This window comes from Acomys minous, assembly GCF_964271855.1.
Source record: "Acomys minous genome assembly, chromosome: 14".
Lineage (NCBI taxonomy): Eukaryota > Metazoa > Chordata > Mammalia > Rodentia > Muridae > Acomys > Acomys minous.
The window spans coordinates 47,676,210-47,697,405 of NC_140496.1; the positions used below are offsets into that span (position 1 = coordinate 47,676,210).

Below are 21,196 nucleotides of genomic sequence, written 5' to 3' on the forward strand. Positions count from 1 at the left end.
GCCCTCCCCCCAGTAACTCCGAGCATTGTTGATCATTGAAAGCGATGTGACTCGTTTATCCGTGTGGACATCTGTCTGTCTTTCTGAAGATGAGTTTTCAGCTCGTCTGCGGCCTTTGAGAACCATCTTCCGTCTTTGGTCGTTTCTTTGCTGGTGTAAGATAAAAAGGGAAGCCATCCCTGGCGCGACTCTGTTGTTACTCGGTCACTTGTTCTGACCAAAAGGTTTGAGGAGGAGGTGGAGGGCTGGCCAAACGTGACCGAGTTTCATGACCTTTCTCCTTGTCAGCCAAGAATGTTACCAGACGTTCACAGGGCAGTTCTGGAAATCAGTTAAGGGTAAGGCTGAGATGGATTTGATTTAAATATATCAGGGGGTTTAACTTTTATTTTTCACACTGTGAAGTGGTATTGTGGCCTCTCAGTCGGGGTGTGTGTGTGTGTGTGTGTGTGTGTGTGTGTGTGTGTGTGAGAGAGAGAGAGAGAGAGAGAGAGAGAGAGAGATCAAATGACAGCTGTGCTTTGCTGGGATTCTGACCATTGAACCCCTGATTAAGTATCCACGCCTTTAAATCCCAGCACTCCGGGAGGCAGAGGCAGGTGGATAGTTGTAAGTTCGAGGCCAGCCTGGTCTACAACAGGAGTCCAGGACAGCCAAGGCTACACAGAGAAACCTTCTCTCAAAGAAGCAAAACATAGCAAAAAGTATCCGGGCTAGTCAAGCCTCACAGTCCTGGTGAGCTTCTCCCATTCATAAGGTGCTAATGAGTCGGTATTTTAAGTCATTCAGCAGTTGGGGGTTTTCATGCTCTGATACAGATAAAAACTTGATGTTCTCTTTCTAGATTTTTCCTTTAGCCTTTTCCGTCAAGGTTAGTGAGAGGAAGAACTGATTCTAGTTTCATTTGTTGCAGATTTTGTCACCATTTCTTATTTTCACCATTTCTTTGCTCCCAAATAATTTGATCAATTTAAGTAATTACAGTTTCACAACCTGTGGCATGTATCTTGTTACAGATAAAATGATGTGAAAATGATGGTAGGGAAATCCCAGCCCTTTCAGAAACATTGCCTCCTGTGTTTACTATAGCTTCGGAGACCCTTTCTTTCTGTGGAAAGGTCCTACTCTGGCCACCATTGGAACATCCATTTCTCAAGAATGCGTTTGGCTTCCCCGCTGCACACATGTAGACACTACAGGGAGCAAACAGGTCTCAGAGGCCCCGGGACGCTAATCCTGCTGCTGGTGTTAGCAGTCCCAGTGCTGGGACTTTACTAGCCTTCAGAGTGGAGGCCGCTTATTCGTGGTTGGATTGAATATTGCTCCTCCTTTTCTTTTCCCAAAGTAAATGCTGACGGAGGCTGAGTAAGTCAGTCTCCTCACTGTGGTATTTAGAGGGCCCTTCGGCTGTTGTCGGCTGCTCCCTCAGTGACTTAATGGGGCTTTCCTGTCCACTGCCTCCCTTCTTTTGTTTTTTTCTCATGTGGTCCTTGAAAATTATTTTTGCACTTTGAACTTCCCCATGGAAGCCCTCATCAAACTTGAGCTTAAAAATTCTGAGATTTCTGTCTGGCATGCTGGTACATACCTATAATCCCAGCGTCACTCAGGAAGCTGAAGAAAAAGGTTGCTTGGGGCCACGTAGCAAGACCCTGCCTCATAAGACACCACCCCTATCCAGATACGGTCTGCGACTTCCATTCACAGTGAAAACGGAAGTCTCAGCTTAGGTGGCAGCCTAGGCGGCTGGCTGCTCAGAATTGAAACACCCTGATTTCATCTTCCTCACCTGTTGGCTGAGTATGTGCCCCAGCTGCCCGCCCAGCCTGTAATTTGTGGCACGGTACATTTTACCTGGGAGAGAAGGTTTTCAATGTTATAGAACTGAGAAGGATTTCTCTGAATGCCATAGCATCGGTGTCAGACCCTATTGGTGGCGTAGAGCTGCATATGAGTCTGTGGTGGTTGCAATCCGGAAAGTGTTCTGTGGAGTCACGCCAGTGGGTCTCACAACTCAGTCGCCCTCGTTCTCTGCCCGGAGTCATCCAGGGGGCTTGCAGCATGGTGCGGAAGCCACTTCTACCTGGTCCCAGTGCAGCCTCCAATTTTGGTTCTTTCCTGGGCTTGTAGTGAGCAGCACAGTGCTGGGGATGGTGGGAGACGCACGGGGCCTCCGTTCCAGTCACACACGCCACCACTTGAGATTGCAGAGGGGGCTGACCTCCCCGCCCGCAGTGCTGCCCAGGTGAGCTTGAGGGTTAGCTGCTTAGGTGAGCATGCCTCTCCAACTTAAGAGTATGTTGCGCTAAAGGTTTATTCAGAAGCGACCCATTCATGAAATGCCGTGTGTGTAATACGCTTGCGGGGTAAGGGCAAGGATTGGCTTGACTTGAAGGTTTTGAGGTTGTAAGTCAGATACCAAGGTTTTGGAGATTGGTGATACATTAACTATATATTAACTTGTAAAACTTAAAACGGGGCAGCATGCCCTGTGTTCTGGAACATCTAAATTTCTCTTCCTTCTGACATTTACAATAAACACCAGAGTCTACACAAACTGTGCCCACCAAAAACGACTGGCATGTAATTATAGTAGCTTGTGCCGAATTGAGTGACAGGTGTGGGCGGAGGGTGATCTTAGGTCATAAACCTCAGAATAGCACTGAGAAGACTTCCTCAATCGAAGCACACCTGAACACCGTGTTCTCGCTAACCCTGGCCCACAGTTCAGTGCGCAGATGCCCACATGTGCCCACTATCCCAAGGGGTTTTGTGTGTGTGTGTGTGTGTGTGTGTGCGCGCGCGCGTGCGCGCGCTCGCGCGCGCATTTGAAGGCTGGAGTACAGCTTCGAGCGTCATTCTCAGGGACATAGTCCATTTCCTTTGCAACAGAGTCGCTCACCAGGGTTGAGGTCACCAGGCTTGGTTATCTGGCCTGAGAGCTTAGGGCTGCTAGTGTCTCTGCCTCGTGTGTGTGTGTGTGTACACACTCGAGCGCGCTGGTGTGTGGAGGAATTGTAAGTATGAGTCATTGTGCCTGGAATCATGTCGGTTTTGGGGGTGGAATTCAGGTCTTTGTGCTTGGAAGCAGAGCACTTTATCAGCAGAGCTGTCTCCAATCCCTATACAAGGGATTGTAATCAGTTTTTAGGTGGAGAGAGACTAAAGTAACTTGAGTATTTTTTCCCCCTTTGAGACAGGGTTTCTCTGTGTAGGCTTGGCTGTCCTGGACTCACTTTGTAGACCAGGCTGGCTTTGAACTCACAGAGATCCTCCTGCCTCTGCCTCCCCGATTGCTGGGATTCTAGGCGTGTGCCACCTTGCCCGCTGTAAACGAGTATTATTATTATTGAAGCATGCCAAGGAAAGCAAGTCTAAATGAAAAGGCTAAGACCAGAGAAAATAATGAATATGAGTCCATAGGCGTTGCTGTCATACAAATGCACTACTGTGTGCCGGTCTGGGAGCCACTGCTGGTGGTGTCTGGTGGGAGTGAGGTCGCTGAGGTGTGTTCTCTTAAAGGGGTATTGGACCTGGCAGATCGTTGTGGTCCTTGCTTTCTGTGAGGTTGGGCAGCTTTGCTGCGCCGGGTGCTCCAGCTGTAGTGTGCTGTGTCACCATGGCCCATAGATCAGAGACAACCAACCTGAAATTGTGGGAAAGCCCATGACCCTGCCCCCCAGCTCCCCCACTTTCAGTGTTTTATTCTGTTAAATTTGCATTGGCAAAGGAAAGGTAACAAATTATTTGATGACCTAAAGACCTTGCACTATGCCCGCCTCTGAAAGGTTCAGCCCGACCACGACACAGGAAGAGAATTTGAAGATTGCTCTTATTCCGTGGGAGGAGCACAGAGTTGGCACCTGCCTCAGCCAACACAGAGGATGACATCTCAGGAGATGGCTCCCCTTCTCCACCTTGTTTTTGAAGCAGGGTCTTTCTTGTTTCTGCAGCTGGACTCCATGGAGTGTTTCGCTTTGTTTTGTTTCTTCTTGAAAGCCAGATGTAGTGGCCCACATCTGTAAGCCCAGCGCCGCTCCGGCAAGATGTAAAGCCAAGACAGGAACCAGACGCTCGAAGACAACACAGCAGTATTGAGGCCATCTGATCAAGAAAGCCCTTAAAACAGAAACAGATTGTAAACCATTGGTGATAGGTCAGAAATCCTGAAACTGGTAGAGTGGAATTTCTTAGGGATTCAGGAGGGAAAGTGCCACGTAAAGAAGACACCGTCTTCCTTTCCTAGGTGTGAAGACATGGTGTGACATGGGATAAGCAGGGTTAGGCTGCCATTCACGTGTCTCCCTTGAGAGTTCCTGGTTACTGACCCGTTGGGGAAAGAAGGTAAGGCTGGCAGTGGCCTCTTCAAGGCGGCTGTCTGTATCACAGTCTGTGAAGAGGCCTCTGTGGTACAATCTTGGAAATGATGTGGCCTACAGGGTGAGGAAAGTCAACGTTTTCCCTCCATCCCTTCTGTAGAAAAAAATGAAATTTGCGATGTGAGCAAGTCTGCATAAAGCGAATACGTCCAGAAAACTAGTGGTACGCGTTACAGGAACACTAGTGACAGTGAGTGCTGCGTGGCGTAATTTCAACCACACGCACTTCTCGTTTGCTTCTGACCCAAGAAGCACGTGCCAAGGGCTGCTGAGATGGAGTGTTTGAGTAACCTCCAACTTGAAACCGGAGAGATATAGAATCCAACTTCAAATATCCGCCTCTTAGCACAGATCGGCACTACTTCCCGTGACCCAAGAAACGGTGGTTTTCTCTTGAACAGCGAGCGGAGCCGGACATAGAGAATTCCTTGGTAACCGGCATGCGTGGGCTGGAAGCGGAGAGCCCGGAGCATCCACGCCTGCGCCTTGGGTGCTTAGGAAGTTCCGCTCATGCGTAGTTCCCAGGCATCAGGAATCGTTAGGAGACCAGTGCCTCCACGTCGCAGGACGTATTTGCTGGCATCCGCTTTGAGCTCAGAATAAACTGAATACAGTTAATTGGACTGTGATTGTTAATGAAGCCAGTGTCTCAGAGGTCATTGTGAACATATTGGTGGATTATCAGGTAGATGAGCCAGCTGCTCAGAAACAGAAACGTCCTTAAGACCAAGGTGGTCCGGAGTTTAGCAAGCCGGAATCCTGACTCTGCTGGATATTAGCAGTATAACCGTAGGTGATCTAACCCCATTGGGTGTTGGTTCAGTCTTCTGAACCTGCCAGTATCTCCATTTTATTATCATTTTAAATTACCTGTATGACGTTAGTCTGCATGTGCATGTGTGCATGCCAGTGCGGATATGCCCATGGAGGCCAGAGGCGTTGGATCCCCCCAGATGTAGGTGTTGGGAGCCAGACCCCAGTCTTCTAAGCCAGCGCTAAGCCAGCGCCTCAGCTCCTCGGTTTCTTTTTTATGAGGCATAGGTAACTTAGGATAATGTGTAAGAGCCCCGGAACATTTGGTTAGCGTATGACATAGCGCACCTGAGTGCTGAGTGTTGGAGAGAACCGTTGTTCCAGGGCTGCTATTAAAAAGAAAAAAGGTCTTTAAAATCTCCCGATATTTGTCTGATAAATAGTTAAGCAAAACTGTTAAGTTTGAGGATCTAAAAATAAAACTATATTGTTGTCTCATGCATTGCCTACAGTGGCTTGTTTTGGGTTTTTGTTGGTTTGTTTTGAACTCCTGGTGTGATCATTTTAGCTTACGCTCTGAAGTTATTTTCTACCCCATGGGCTCCTGGACTCTTAAAACCTAGCCCCTTTCCTCTGGGGAAGTGAGGCAGATAAATGTTCGGCAAGAGAAAGGAACCTGGGCTAAGAGCGGAAGAGACCAGGCCGTTGCCGGGAGACAGCTGTAGCCAACTCCCGCCCGTGGGATCAACCTGCGCGAAATCCAGGCAAGCGCCTATGTTGCCTAAGTTCTTGCAGTGGGGGCCCTGGGCTGCCTTGGCGTGAGAGAGACAGTGATTCCCCACCCCACCCCCCCACCCCACCCCACCCCCGTGACATTACGCTACCAAAGAAACTGGACACTGTTTTGTTTTGTTTTTACATCCGTCTGTCTGTCTATGTGGAGAGAGGCATACACCATTGGGTGTGTGGAGATCTGAGAGCAACTAGCATGGAGCAGTCCTCTTCCTTCTGCTGTGTGGATTCCGGGAACCAAACGCAGCTCCTCAGGCTTAGCACAAGCACCTTCACTTGTTAAGCCATCTCTCCGGCCCCCGACACTGCTTTCCGGTGAGCAGTAGAAAGCCCAGCTGGCCGTTCCCGTAGCCTACTGGTTTGAGTCTTAGAGATGCAAGGGGTCATCACTCGGTATTTGACACAGGGGAGAAGTTTGAAGTTCGGGTTCCGTACGTAGCTAGAGACATACAACAAGAGACCCGTGTCTTACGCCAGGGTACGGGGACCCCTTCACCATCCCTCACCCAGGCTGAATTCACCCTAATGTCCAGCTCCGGATTAGTGTGTCTGGGATGATGTTCACAGTCTGTTGCTTTTAAGTAAGGATGCAAGGAGCACTATATTCGTCAGTTGTAGTAATTGTAGTAAATTGTAGGAACTGTAGTAAAACTCTCGAGCATATTAATTGAGAACGCGTTAGGGACCTTTTTATATGTCCGACTCTGGGTGATACATGAGAAGAAACAGCAATTCTGCCACCCTTGGCACGGTGCTCTTATAGGTAAAGGAAGTCACGTGAGTGATAAAACATGGCAGCTGCCACCAGGAAAGCCCATGCAGCCACAGCAGGGCACAGAGAGGAAGGTGTGCCTGCAGGGGTGGAGCGGGTGGGGAGGTGCCTGCAGGGGTGAAGCCGGCTGAGAGGTGGAGATGCAGAGAGAGGTGGAAATTGGACAGCAGAAGCCTGGGGTAGCTAGGTGGGGAGGATGAACTGACCTCAAAGACAAGGTCATGGCAAGAACCTCAGTCAGGTCCCCAGTCATAGCCAGCATGTGTGGGCACAGTCTCACAGAGTCACAGTTCACAGGAGCCATCCATGGTGGATCAAAAATCACTGGCCTGCCATTGTCCAAGAAGTTGAATTTTCAGAAGTCGAGTTATAATTAGGCTATTTTTAAAGTAAATTGGAGGTTTGGCTTTTATTAAAACAAAAACAAAAGCCTGCTACTGGTATTGAATGCAATTCATTTTTTCTGCTTGTGTTCAAACTGTGTTTGCATTCTTGCTTTCTGTGAATATACTTCTTCATAGTAATTGCGACATTCCTACACAGTAGATACTTACAGTGTCCTCCTTAGGTAGAAACAACAACCCAAGCTTGGGTGTGGGAAGATGGCTCAGTAAAGTGTTGGCTGTGCGGACCTGAGTTCAGCCCTCAGCACCCACAGAAACAATCTGGCATAGTGGGGTTCATGGTTGTAATCTCAGTGCGGGGAGAAAAAGACAGGCGGTCATGGGCTCACTGGCGCGGCCGATATAGCCGAAACAGTGAACTCTAGGTTTTGTGAAAGAGCCTCTCGGAGACATGAGAAACAACTGAGGAAGGCAACCTCTCCCCTCTCTCATACGTATACAACACCTCTTTCTGTCTCTGTCTGTCTGTCTCTTTTCCTCTCTCTCTTACACACATACATACATACACCCCACCCTTTCTCTCCTCTCTCTCTCTCTCTCTCTCTCTCTCTCTCAGACACGCCCCTACTCTACCCTCCCTCTGTCTTTCACATACACACATCACCCACCACCACTGTCTCACATGCACACACACGGACACACACATGCACATATGTACCACTCCCTCACACTATCAGAAAGCGGAAAGAACTTCTGTAGTGACTTTCACACACTCCTCTCAGTTTTGTAGGTCTACATCCTAAAAGCCTGCTGGCTGTGAACAGGCTGTCACTCTAGCCTTGGCTCCTCTTTCATCAGGTGCTGGATCCAGAGTGAGTTACTTAGCTAGGCTGAGCCTGCTTCCCCGGAGAAACACAGATGGCAGCTGTGAAGAGGGGAAACAGCCTGCGGTGGAGCTGCGTCCTCCCACTGACTTACACAACCACAGCTCAGGAGACCTTATCTAGTACTGCAAACCCTGCCCGCCCTCAGCTCACCAGCAGTGAGCAAACAGAAAGATAAAGGGGCTTAGCTGTTGCTTATTGCTGTTAAAATTTAACCTTGGTGAAGATCCCGAGAGCCATTTCTTCAGTTTCTGAGGCATATCTTGAAGTAGGGAATTTAATTTTCTAAACAAACATACTATTAACACGGAAGCCATCCTACCCCCATGTACCCTCTGTACATGAAAGTTTCTGTCCACAAGGTCACCCAGCACACTCTCCATCAGGGACATCGGTCCTAGGCGGCTGCGTTGGCAACTTGCCCTTTTGGTAAGAATTGCCACTGCAAGGCTGGTCGGGCCACCCCACTGTTCTTACCCGAGTGAGGTGTCCTGAGACGCTGCTTTGCACCCTGCAGACTTAGAACAAGGTGCTCACAAAGTCATGGCCAAACACATGCAGAGCTTAGAGCAGGGCAGCCCCAGGGAAGTGAGGATCTTGCTTTTTTTGCAGGAGGTGAGCAGGAAGCCCCAAGAAGTCAAATGATTTGGTCGGAGTCACAAAGGTGGTCATCCTGCTCAGCTCGCTTAGCCAGCCACCCCCTCCGGCCACGCAGCACCAGCAGGCAGGAAGCGTTTGGGTAGCTTGGATCGCCATTCTGTCTGCGTGGACAGACACAGGCAAGAGGGCCTGGCAACTTCATCGCCAGAACTCTCCTGTGTTAAAGCAGAAACCAGCTGCCTTTTGGAGAACATTTGGAGGGTCACTGCACAGCTGAAGGCTCGCCAGGGTTAGACTAGAACACGTTGCCACTGACCACTTGGTGTAGAATTTCAGGCCACGCTTGGGACTCTGGACGAAGCTCCAGTCTGGGGTGTGTGAATGCTGTTGAGCTCTGCTGTATAATTTTAGCTGTTCTTGGTCGTTCCTTTCCCGTGCGCCTTGGCAACGCAGAAAAGCAGAGCCCAGTAGTAGAATCACAAATGTCTCCTCAGACTTAAGCATCCTGTAGTTTCATTCTTGGTTTGGGTTTATTGTTGCCTAGAAAAGGGAGTTTTATATTTTCAAAGAAAGAGATGCAGAGTTTGAAGAGCAGCGAGGAAGGAAATCCAACTTGTCCCCCCCCCCCCTATACCCTCACCAGAAGGTCAGGAAAGGATGGGAAGAGAGCTCATCCTACTCTCAAAGATGTGAGGCAAAGGGCTGGAGAGACGGCTCAGTGGTTAAAGAACACATACTGTGCTTATAGAGGACCCAAGTTCGAGTCCCAGCACCCACATTTGTAGAGAGAATATCTTGTGTATTGTATGGATGCATTGGCTGTCAATTTAAAAACCTATGGCCTATAGGAAAGGGTGGAATAGAAGGTGGACATCTGGTAGGCAGAAAGGATGTTGGGATAGAGCCAGGTGTGAGAGATTTGCCCAGGAAGATGTGAGGAGGACAGACGCATGGTACCTGAGCAGAGGTAACCAGCACGTGACAGAATGTCGATTAGCATAAATGGATTAATTTAAGTTATGAGCTAGTCAGAGAAGAGCCTAGCGATAGGGCCTAAGTATTTGTCAATATAATTGGAGTCTCAGGAGTCATTATTTGGGGAGCTTGGGGAAGGGAGGAAAAACACACACCCCTATTCCACACATTGCGCATTTTACAACTGCCTGTAACTCCTGCCACAGAGGGCACCAGCACTCACATGCATGTACAATGTGTATATAGATACACACAAACACCCACATAGTTAAAACAATAATAAAAATGTTTTAAAATAAAGACTTGGCAGAGGGGGGGAGGGAGATATTAGTTGACAAAGTGCTTATTGGACCTAGGTTTAGATCCCAGCACCCACCCACAGGCCAGAGTTCCCCGGGCAGCATGGGCCTTAAATCCCAACAATGAGGGGGGATTGAGGGAAGAGCCCTAGAGCTTCCAGGCCCAGCCAGTCCAGCCAGAACGGTGAGCTCCAGGTTGGGTGAGACACCTTGTCTCAAAAGGTAGAGTGGGAAACAATTGAGGTAAACAACTGATGTCAACCTCTGGCCTCCGCATGCCTGTGTACATATGTACGCACGTGCGCGCGCACGCGTGGACACACACACACACACACACACACACACACACACACAGACTTCAGGTGGTTGTCAGGGACATGAGAAAGGCTCTACTCATCTAGGCCCTTGTCTTAGGGAGAGCACAGAGCTCAAGCAGACACAGAACCTGGTCAGCTTAAAGACAAAGCTTTAGTGAAAAACCATAAGGCTTCATAGTCCAAAGAGAAACGTCGGGCCCTAAGGCAAGAAAAGAACAGATTACTGATAACATTGGGAAAAGCAAATTTGGCATCTGGCTTCTCAACGGTGTCTTGTAGAAAGAAGCATTTCCAAAAACTCAAGGAAAGCAATTCAAAAGCAAGCAAGCACACTGTGGACGACACTGCATGTGACTCCACGGGCCAGGTTGCGTGTGTCCTAAATTCACGCTGAAGCCCTAACCTCAAGTACCACAGAACACGGGTCTTAGAGACAGAAGCAGATAGCTAGGATGAAGGAAGGCATTGTGCGGGCCAAGTGTAGGCTGCTTAACATCCTGGGAGACGCGTTGGGCAATGCAGAGCTGCACCAGGAGCCGAGAACAGAGGCCTCGGGTGAAACCAGCCTGCCACTGCCTTCATTTTGGACTTGAGCCTCCTGCCCCAGGAAAATGAATTTCTGCTACTGCAGTCACCACTGCTGTTTGGTATTTTATTACTGCTGCCCTAGGAAACTAACATAGAGACAGTGTCTACCAATCACAGAGACTCGACCTTCCTGGTGCTTTTCCTTGGTACTCCAGTGCTGGAGATGAACATGGGCCCTCATGCATGGCAGACAGGCGCTGTTACTGCTAAGCTGTACCTGCGCCTTTCTCTCCATTATAACAGTGTGCACATGCGTGCAGGTGCCCTCCAAGTCCAGAAGATGGATACCTCAGAGACTGGGTTATTCATGTGGACCTGAAAGAACAGCATGTACTCTTACCTGCGGAGCCATCTCTCCAGCCTCTTTACTTTTGATTTTGAGTAGGGTCTCGCTAAGTGTCCCAGGCTGGCCTAGAACTCATTCAGCTAGCCTTGCACTCAACGTCCTCCTGCCTCCATCTCCTGCCCAGTTCTTCCTTATTCTAAAGAAGACGTTTCAACATCAGGATACTTTACTGTCAACTTGTAGTGACCCCTCAATAAGAGCTGCTTTGTTTCTGAAAGGTAGACAGAGTGATTACCAAAGCCGTTTGCAAAGAGAAGCCTGCAGCTCAATACTGAGAAGAAAAGCCAACAAGAGCTGGACCTGCCAGTTATTTAGGAAAACACACACACACACACACACACACACACACACACACACACACACACACACACACACCCCTGTTGAGGTGGCACGTGCCTTTAATCTCAGCACTCAGGAGTCAGAGGCAGACAGATCTCTGAGTTAGAGGGTAGAGGACAGCCTGCCCAGTCTACAGAGTGAGTTCCAGGACAGCCAAGGCTATACAGAGAAGCCCTGTCTCAAAAAACCACACACACACACACACACACACACACACACACATTCTCTCTCTCTCTCTCTCTCTCTCTCTCTCTCTCTCTCTCTCTCTCTCTCTCTCTCTCAACTAACAAAACAAAATGGTGGCACGGGCACAGCCTAGAGTAGAAGGAAATGTCTGGAAACAGACAGAACATTACGGAAAAGGCAGCCCTCAGTCCCAGGCCAGAGATGGACCTTAAGGGGGCTGGCTAATGATTTAGAAGGCAAAATTAGATGCAGCCCTCATATCCCCAAATTAAACTAGTAGATCAGAAACCTAAACAAATTGGAAACTCTGCATGCCCCAGAAGGGCGCAGGGATGAATTCGGCCATTCAGCATGAGTGTGCATGACTCTATAGCTTCACATTCATCACACACACACACACACACACACACACACACACACACACACACGGGGAGGGCGTGGGGTGGGGTGGGCTGGGAAGAGAGAACAAATAACCTGGGTGGCCACCCTTTGAGGACGTTAGGATGAGGGAACTGAACAGATGAGTCTGGACAGATATGTGGTTGTGACCTTCACACCAGGTTAGTGTTTTCCGGATTTACAAAGAACTGGGGAGATAAACTCCAAATTCGTAGGTATAGGTCATAAGATGGTATAAATATAGTAGTTTTGAAAAAATAAATTTAGTGTATTTAGAATTAAGGGAATTCTTGAATATATTGAAACTGGGCCAGACTTGACTCCTGCCTATAACCCCTGCCTGCAGGAAGTGGAGGCAGGAGAATCGGGAGTTCAAAGTCATCCTCAGCTACAATTTTTTTTTAATTTTATTGATGTATTTATATTACATCTCAAAGGTTATCCCATCCCTTGTATCCTCCCATTCCTCCCTCTCTCCCATTTTCCCCTTACTCCCCTCCCCTATGACTGTGACTGAGGGGGACCTCCTCCCCCTGTATATGCTCATAGGGTATCAAGTCTCTTCTTGGCCTCAGCTACAATTTTGAGGCCAACCTGGGCTACATGAGCCCCTGCCTCAAAATACTCAAGATTAATATCTATATATATCTATATCTATATATATCTATGAAGGAGGACAAATAAAAAGTTTGTGAGAGTGGATTGAACTTGGGAGAAATTGGAAATGAAGGATTTCTACCCATGTGGTGCACACACAAACCCAGAAGACACTAGAAGATTACGAGAGCCCAGGTTTGGGGTTCTATGACGTCCCTCATTACTAGGGACAAGGGGTCCAGGGATGAACAGAGAAGAGTGAGGTAGGCGCCCAGAGCACCGTGTTTAAAGAGCTGCCTAAAGAGCAGCAGTATGTTTTTAAAGGCACAAAAGGCAAATAGCGCCCAATTGTTGGACAACACGAGCCACAAAAATAGACAAGAACAGCGCACTTATCACGAACTCCACCGTACCTGATGGAGCTATGGTCAGTCACCTAAGAATGCTGGTTGGTCTCTCCGTGATGTACACTGGGGCCATCTAAGCACTGTGCCTTGAAGCTGATCACAACAAGGAGGTGACGGCAGGACAGTACAGAAGCACAGTGCCCTTTGCCCTCCATGGCCACCGCCACCTGCTGGCAGCGGGGACAGTCGAGTCCCTAGTTCTGAAGCTGTTAGGCAGTGAGAGCCGTGAAAATAAGTGCTTAATATAAGTCAAAGCTGGTCGTGCTGCATTTGGAGCAAGTGGTTAGCTGGATCTCTCGCTGATGATAAGAAAGGCAAGATGAGAAAGCCAGGCATGCTGGGGCGTGCCTGGAGTCCCGGCACCTGGAAGGTTCTTCTCAGCTACGTAGGATATTCAAAGCCAGCATGGGTTGGTTCCATGGCGCCCCTGAAAGGAAAGAAGGAAGGAGCAAGCAAGCAACGGCTGCAGCTGCTAAAAGACAGAGTGTTTACGTACACATAAGGACTGAGCTGCTTTTCATAGCACGCAGTTATTTCTCAAGACACATTTCTGCTGGCAAAGAGGGAGGCCTTTACCAGGGATTTCCTTTCCATGGTTTCCATCTCCAGTTGACTGTTGGAAGGTAGAAGTAGGAAATAAAGACTTGCTTTGGGCAGATTTTATCGCTATGCTAGAAGGAAATTTTATTATTATACTCAAACAGCAGGGGAATCCGCAAGTGTTATCATCACTGCGGGATAATTGACACATGGGGTGTGTAGTATGAGGAATTTTAGTACTTCCCCAAATCTATTTTACCAACGGTTCACAGCTTAAGTGAGCGATAATCTAAGTGTTCCTCATGCCTTCCAGCGGAAGTACTGGAAAGCAGGAACAGGACTCCCGGAAAGCACCAAGAGTCAACTCCATTTCTGATGTCACGAAATACTTCTTCAGGGAAAAGCACCAGGGGCCCTAGCTACCAGTGGCAGCAGCCAATTTCAAAGCTCCCTTCTCTCGTGCAGCTTTAAAATGTGTTGCTTTTCTCTATTGTTTTGAGGCCACAAGGGCAGGAAGGCTTCCAGAGGTCTTTGTCACTAGGAAGCCACCTGGTGACTAGCAGCATTCCCCGGGGTGGGGTCCTCAGGTCGCCGTTTCCGTGGTGGCTTTGCCAGGCTCTGGGGAGTTTCCCATGCCGGTTTCTGCCATCTTAGGCTTTTCACCTGCATCTGTCCGTCAGCACTGACAGCGCATTATGGTTTTGTTCAGGTGCCTGCCTCTTAGCCCCTCCTCACTTGAGGCTTTCAGTTAGCAAATGTGCCTGTAACCTCTTCGTCCTCCTTGGCCCTGTCATGTGGATCTCCGAGAAGTGGGTACTTCCCTCCAGATCCTCAGAGAAAGGATGTTTGGAAGTGTGGCTGCCAGGCCATCCCGGATCCTCAGAGGCCTTATAACTAACTAACTGACCACCCTCCCTGGCCTTTGAGTGTCACAGACTCACTGTGTTTACCTCTTCAACCTTCTTTATTCTGCTTCTTTTTATTTTAAAAGGAGTTAATGTGTCAATAAGAACACTTTCTGGTGAGTTTAAGGCTAGCCTGGTCTACAAAGCAAGTCTGGGACAGCCAGGGCTACACAGAGAAACCCTGTCAAAAACCAACCAACCAAAAAAACAAAACAAAACAAAACAAACAAAGACAAAAGTACCCACTTTCTGGTAAATAATATCATTCATTACATATTAATTCAGATCTTAGCAGTGAGAGTGCCAGTGGCGCTTTATAAATATGCAAACAGGGTAGCCTAGGCTAGACTACAGCCTCAGATCCCCTTGCCGTGGCTTCCTTCCTGAGTTCATGCCACTGTGCAATCCGCGTGCTCTCCCTCCTTTCCTCCCCCCCTCTCCCCGCGCACGTGTGCAGTACATATGTATAATTTGTGTGTGCGTGTGCAGTATGTATGTATAGTGTGTGTGCGTATGGAGGTGTGCACACGCCACAGACCTACACTGTGAAATTTATTCTGGAGCTCAGGTCGTCCGGCTGTGTGACAAGCTCATAAAGCCATCTGGCTAGCCAATTATGTGTATGTGTGTGTGACGAGGACAATTAAAAATGGAATAAAGCAACACATTTTCACCCGAGACTGTGATTTTGCGGCTTCCCTGGGTCAACAGGCCAGTGGCACTGCTTGCGGGCGGGGGGCCTGTGATCCGGGTTCTACATGTTCTGAGTAGACTTGCTTTCCCCCTGGTTGCTACTGTTGAGTTGGCAGTTGGGGTTCAGGTGGTTTGCCCTCACTTACTGTGAGGTAGTTACCAGTTTTCACCTTCCTCATTTGTCTCTCTCTCTTTTTTCCGTTTCCAGTTCTCCCTCCGGTGCTGGTCCCGAGGCACAGCGAGTACAACCCGCAGCACAGCCTCCTGGCTCAGTTCCGCAACCTGGGACAGAACGAGCCTCATATGCCACTGAACGCCACGTTTCCAGACTCCTTCCAGCAGCCCAACAGCCACCCGTTCCCCCACTCTCCCAACAGCAGTTACCCCAACTCTCCTGGCAGCAGCAGCAGCACCTACCCTCATTCCCCGACCAGCTCAGATCCAGGCAGCCCTTTCCAGATGCCAGGTAGGAAGGGGGGCTGTTCAAGGACCCCGGAGCTTTGGGGAAGTGGGTGGGCGTGGCCTGTAGAGAGCTCCGCCCCCCACCCCCCCACACACAAGCGAGAAAGCCCTGTGAGGTGGTGCTTCAGAGCATCAGATGCAGAGAGAAGAATCTCACAGCTAGCGAAGGGGATGGCCTGTTTGGGTCCCGCTATATTTTCCCCTTGTTTTCAAAAGTTTTGAAACAGCTGCACCCTTCTGGGAGTGGCACCAGTGTCCCCACTCTCTCTGCTCCCCATAAAAGAAAGAGGAAAGATGTCGTGGTGCCCACAGTGCTGTTCTGAGAAGCGTTTCCGGCATTGAAGAGTCCTTGCTTCTTCAGTGCAGCCGCAGAAGAGCTGTTTCCCGAGGGATGGCACCCCCAATTTAATTAGACTCATGTAGCCGGTGAGGTAATCCCGAGAAGCGTGTACTTTAAACAACAAGGGATTGCAACAGAAGCGCTGGAGACCACATGCTTGTTTAGCTCAGCGAAGACAAAAACAAAAAACAAAAAAAACCACAGTTCTTTTCCCGCTTTAGTCATAACGGATGGTGTAATAGTTATCAAAATAAGCGATGAATTAGAACGCTATAGGTTTCAAATTACAGGTTAGCAAACAAACATCTCAACTATCACTGCCTGAGTTCTTGCCAGTCAATGCCAGGAGGGACACTGAAAACGAAAGAGCTTCTTGAAATCTGTGAATGTTTTTGTGAGGGAAAATGGCTGGCCAGGCGTGTTTATGGAGCCACTTAAAAGTGCTTTTAAGTTACAATTTTAGTTCAACATCCGGGTTGAGCCTTCAGAAACTGACAAGTGGTACACCATCCTCCTCCTTTTTAAAATCACTCTTATTTTTCAACCTGTTTAATGTGGCATTATGCTTTTCTGTTTGGGATGAAGAGGGAAGGTCGATTATTTTAATAACCAAACTAAGTTACATTCGGTGGTTTCCCACCTACCTGTTCCCCAGCAAGAGTTGAGTCTGACGGATGGGTTGGTGGTGAAACGGTCATTTCTGAGGGCTTCTGGGCAGGGGCAACCCCAGTCAAGAGAATCAAAGACTACTGCTAGAATTTACTCTTGTCCTTGGCTGCCAGGCATTAAAGCAGAAGCCCAGATAATCAAAGAGGAAGGGCGTGTGCTAGTGGAGATGGGTGAGCCCCGTCAGCAGTGGCCCGGGCCCCTCTGTGGGTACCACGGTTGCTAGGGAGATGTTCTCTTTGGGTTCTGCAAGCAGAGTTAACCTTAGGGCTGCAGCAAGAGGCTGGAGTGAGGGGAGGGCAGACTGAGAAGTACAGGAAAGGTCCCTGGAGCTGGCTGGGCTCTCTGCTTTTTAGCAACTGGGTTATAATTCTGCAGGCGTTGGGAGTGGGAGGTGCCAGAGAGCCCTGAGGAAGGAGAGTTTTGTTACTTGGGTCCCACGGTTGCCACTGAGTACTTACCTGAGCATTCATGGATCCCTAAGGTAAAATTTCCTTCTCAAGACTCGGCTGTGCATGGTGGTTGGGCTCACAGGCCAATGAGGAACTTGGCTTTTGAGTGCAGGGAAACGAATGTCCTACGTTTTACAGCAAGAAAAGACCAGTCTTGCATTAATGTGTGTGGTTTCAGTGATCATATTATATGTTAGGAACTGTTAGAGAGGACCTATGTAAATTCTGGAGCAGAAGACAACTGAGTTAAACTGATTTGTTTCCTAGTATTCTGTAATTGGGGATTTTTAAGCTAGTCATTGCTTAAATAGTTAGGGCAAAAGTAGTCCCAAGAGGTTGCTTAAAGTCATAGGGAACCAAGTCTCAGTAGGTCGTAAGGAACCTGGACAGCAAATTCCTGCCCATGGTTTTAATGTCAGAGGCATTAGTTGACATAAGTTTCTCCCTACCAAGTCTTGTGGTTTGCATACCGCTGAATCCAAACCTGAGCGTTCTCAGGGTTGCTGCATGGGAGCATGCTCAGATGTTCTCAGTGGCTTGAAGGGACCTGACCCTCGATAAGGAGGGTTTTCCCTTCTCACTGAAATGTCACTGGGTACAAAATTTGGGCATGTAATCATTTTCAGGAACTGTACCTAAAGTCCGTCTAGTCTTTGACGAGAGCATGGGAGTGGGTGCGGAAGAGACAGGCTCTGAGTTTAGCCTTGACCTTCCCCATCATCCTGCCTCCATGCCCCAGCTGCCAGAACTGCAGGGACATGTCACCCCATAAGCCAGCCTTTTGTTACGGAGGTCGATTCAACTTTAGTGCTTAATAATCTCAGCACAGCTAGGCAGATCCCTGGGGCTCACTGGCCCAGCAACCTCGCCTGCTTATTGAGCTCCAGGCCCCTGAGAGGCCTTGTTTTTGCCCCCTCCCCAAGAGAGTGAGGGTCAGCCAGATGGTTCAGTGGGTAGACATTTGCTGCCATTGTGAAAACCTGAATTTTGTCCCTGGAACCTGCGGGGTGGAGAGACCTAACTGCCTAAGTTATGCCCTGAGCCCCCATGTTCCTCTTCTCCCCACAATAAGTTAAAAGGATGTGCCCAGAGTTATCCTGACTCCCTACATACATGTGCACACATGCATAAAGTTGTCAACACAGAAGAGAACATGCCTGAAGCATGTCATTATTTTTTTCTTTAAAACTTTGTAGCTGACACACCCCCGCCTGCTTACCTGCCTCCTGAAGACCCCATGGCCCAGGATGGATCGCAGCCAATGGACACGAATATGATGGCACCTTCATTGCCTGCAGAAATCAACAGAGGAGGTAAAATTGGTTGCTACTTTCTCCCTTTTACTGTCTGTATGTCCAAATGTTACTTTCACTGATACAGACCCTTAAAAAGTAGCTACTGTATTTTTTGGACCATAGGACTTACTCCCCCCCACAAAGTGTGTGTGTGGGGGGGTGATTAGGGTATGTCTTGGTCCAATTGCTGTTTTTACTAGGGTTTTTTTTTGTGTGTGTGTTTTTTTGTTGTTTGTTTGTTTTACTGCTCTAAAAACTGGGTGCGTCTTATGGTCAAGTGCGCCTTATAGTCCGAAAAATATGGTATTGAGAAACATAGAAAAACAGGGCTTTTGGTTGTTGTTGTTTTAAGCCTAATGGAAAGAATTCTATAGAACGCAGCCTTAAACTGTTACTGTCCCGAAAGAGATCTCAGAACTGAATGGAGAGATCTCGGATTTTCAGTAGTTTCTTTTTTTGTTGTTGTTGGGTTTCCTTGTTTGTTTGTTTGTTTGTTTTGTTTAGACTTATTTATTTTTATTTATTTATTATACAGTGCTCTGGCTGCATATACACCTGCAGGCCAGAAGAAAGCATCAGATCACATTATAGATGGTTGTGAGCCACCATGTGGTTGCTGGGAATTGAACTCAGGACCTCTGGAGGAGCAGTCAGTGCCCTTAACCTCTGAGCCATCTCTCCAGCCCCTTCAGTGGTCTCTGAAATGGCTTTAAGCATCCTTCTGCCAGTTAGGTGAAGTGAGTCCTCATCATTGGTGTTTAGAAAACCCAACTATCAGTGAACTCTAAAGACTACCAAACACATAGGACGCCCATCAGTGCTGGCCGTGGTAGCACGCGACTTTAATTCCAACTCTAGGGAGGCAGAGGCAGGTGGATCTCTGAGTTCAAGGCCAGCCTGGTCTCCAAAGTGAGTTCAGGACAGCCAGAGCTACACAGAGAAACCATTTTCAAAATAAAAACAACAACAACAAAAAGCAAATGTATTTCATTAGCATGCTAATTTTCTTTTACCTTTTGTAAATGGTTAAGTGAGATAGATAGACAGACAGAGATATATGCCAAAGAACTGTTTATTATTAGTCAATATGTGGTTTGTATAACTGTGTCACGTACCTGTGTATACATGAGGTTGTTAGCAAGCTCTTGGCTAGGCAGAGCCAGCAGGAAGGAAATGGTTGAGTTCTATTTTACATAACAAATATATCTGTTATTTAGATGGACTTGTGTTCAGGTCTTGAGTAATTCATAACTTGGGGCTGATGCCACAAAAAGTGTTCTTAGATGGCCAAGAGGGACAGGCCACCCACAGTAGCGCAAAGCAGGCTTCCCGTGGGTGGGGCGATCTCACTAGCAATCCATACAGCGGAGTCGCCAAACCATTGCCTTCGTGTTAAAGTAGACGTGCACATGCGGTAGAGGTGGCACACGCCTGTAGTCCCAGCACTCAGGAGGCAAAGACAAGTGGATCTCTGTGGGTTCGAGGCCAGCCTGGTCTACAAAGCGAGTCCAGGACAGCCAGAGCTACACAGAGAAACCCTGTCTCGAGAGAAAAACAAACAAAAAAGAAGAAGCCTCATGGACTTTACAGCCCTTATCTGTCATCGAAACACATAATAGTGCTCGTTTCCTTCTTTCTGTACTCGTGCCTAAGCCTAGTTACCAGAAGAAATTAAAAGATAATAACTTGCCATTCTCCCTTCAGAGATTTCACAACTAACCTGAAGTTCACCCTTCCTCCTTGGGGAGGGGCTGGTCTCACTGCCAGGTCCATTTCAGCCCAGTAGTGACTTGGTGGATGGCCCCACCTGCTTCCCAGGGCCGCAGTGGCATGCGGGGTAGGCTTAAGGGAGCAGAGAACAGAGATACTAGACTCACTGACACCCTGCCACAAACAACAAAGCCACACTAACCCCCCGTGCCACGAGGTGTCACGCTGCCCTGGCAAGCCAAAGCTCCCGGTCAGTAACTTCTGGGGGAGGCTTCCACCAAGTACTCAACCCAGTGTGAAGCGAATTGGACTTAGGAAGCCGTGGTATTGCTGGACGTGTCTTGTGCCTTGGGCTTTGTCTGAGTTGCTGATACTTTGAAAGGATTTAAGTGTTAGGCCCTGTGTTTAGTAGTGTGATGATAGCGGCGTGCCCTGGTGTGTGTTCAGACCCACAAACTGCACCCCAAGAACAAGCCCTAATGCCGTCTCTGGGGTGGGGCTGGTAATGTGCTCACATAGGCTCTTGGACTGCACTGAAGGCACCGCTCTGATGGCAGACCTTCGCGACGAGAGGGCCTATGGTGCCAATCTTGCAGTGACCCAAACCCGCTCCAAAAATAAAATGTAAAAATCACGATAACAATCTCAAAGAACCTTAGGTGTACTGTTAAGTACGTTGGAACATATATAAACCAGTAATTTCGTTTTGAAGTTTTCTTTATAGGCTCTCTATAGTTTATGGCTTTTGGTCTTCATTAGATGTTGGGGGTCAACAAGTAAAGAGTCTGAGAAGAGAATAGCCTCCATCTGACCCATTTTTGGAACTTTTATTTGGAGAGCAAGATGCCCTGTGTGGGCTCTATAACAGTACTGATGAGATTAGCTCTAATACCCCAAATCAAGACCTGACTTTTAAGATTTTCTTTTTCTTTTAAACAGCTTTTCAAACGTTCCCCATTACAGCCAATTCAAAGGGGAAAAAAAAAGTTGGCTTTTTTTTCCCTGTTGTTACCTGTGGTGGTTCTCCCAGAGCAGGGGTCAGCAGACTGCAGCCCACAGGGACAGTTCAGCCCACTGTCTGTTTTTATAAATAAAGCTTTATTAGAACACAGCTGTGCCCATTTGTTACATTTTATAAATGGCTGGTTTTTGTATG

At 48.2% G+C, this 21,196-nt stretch overlaps 1 protein-coding gene across 3 annotated transcripts in view; it reads left to right on the forward strand.

Annotated features, from left to right (window-relative positions):
• SMAD1 (SMAD family member 1) overlaps nucleotides 1-21,196 on the forward strand; it is a 67,595-nt gene that overhangs the window by 30,811 nt on the left and 15,588 nt on the right. For all 3 annotated transcript variants that reach the window (XM_084757527.1, XM_084757526.1, XM_084757528.1), the window contains 2 exons: nucleotides 15,324-15,581; nucleotides 18,232-18,348. In XM_084757527.1, coding sequence (XP_084613653.1) covers nucleotides 15,324-15,581; nucleotides 18,232-18,348 — 375 coding nt within the window. The remainder of the gene's footprint in view (nucleotides 1-15,323; nucleotides 15,582-18,231; nucleotides 18,349-21,196) is intronic.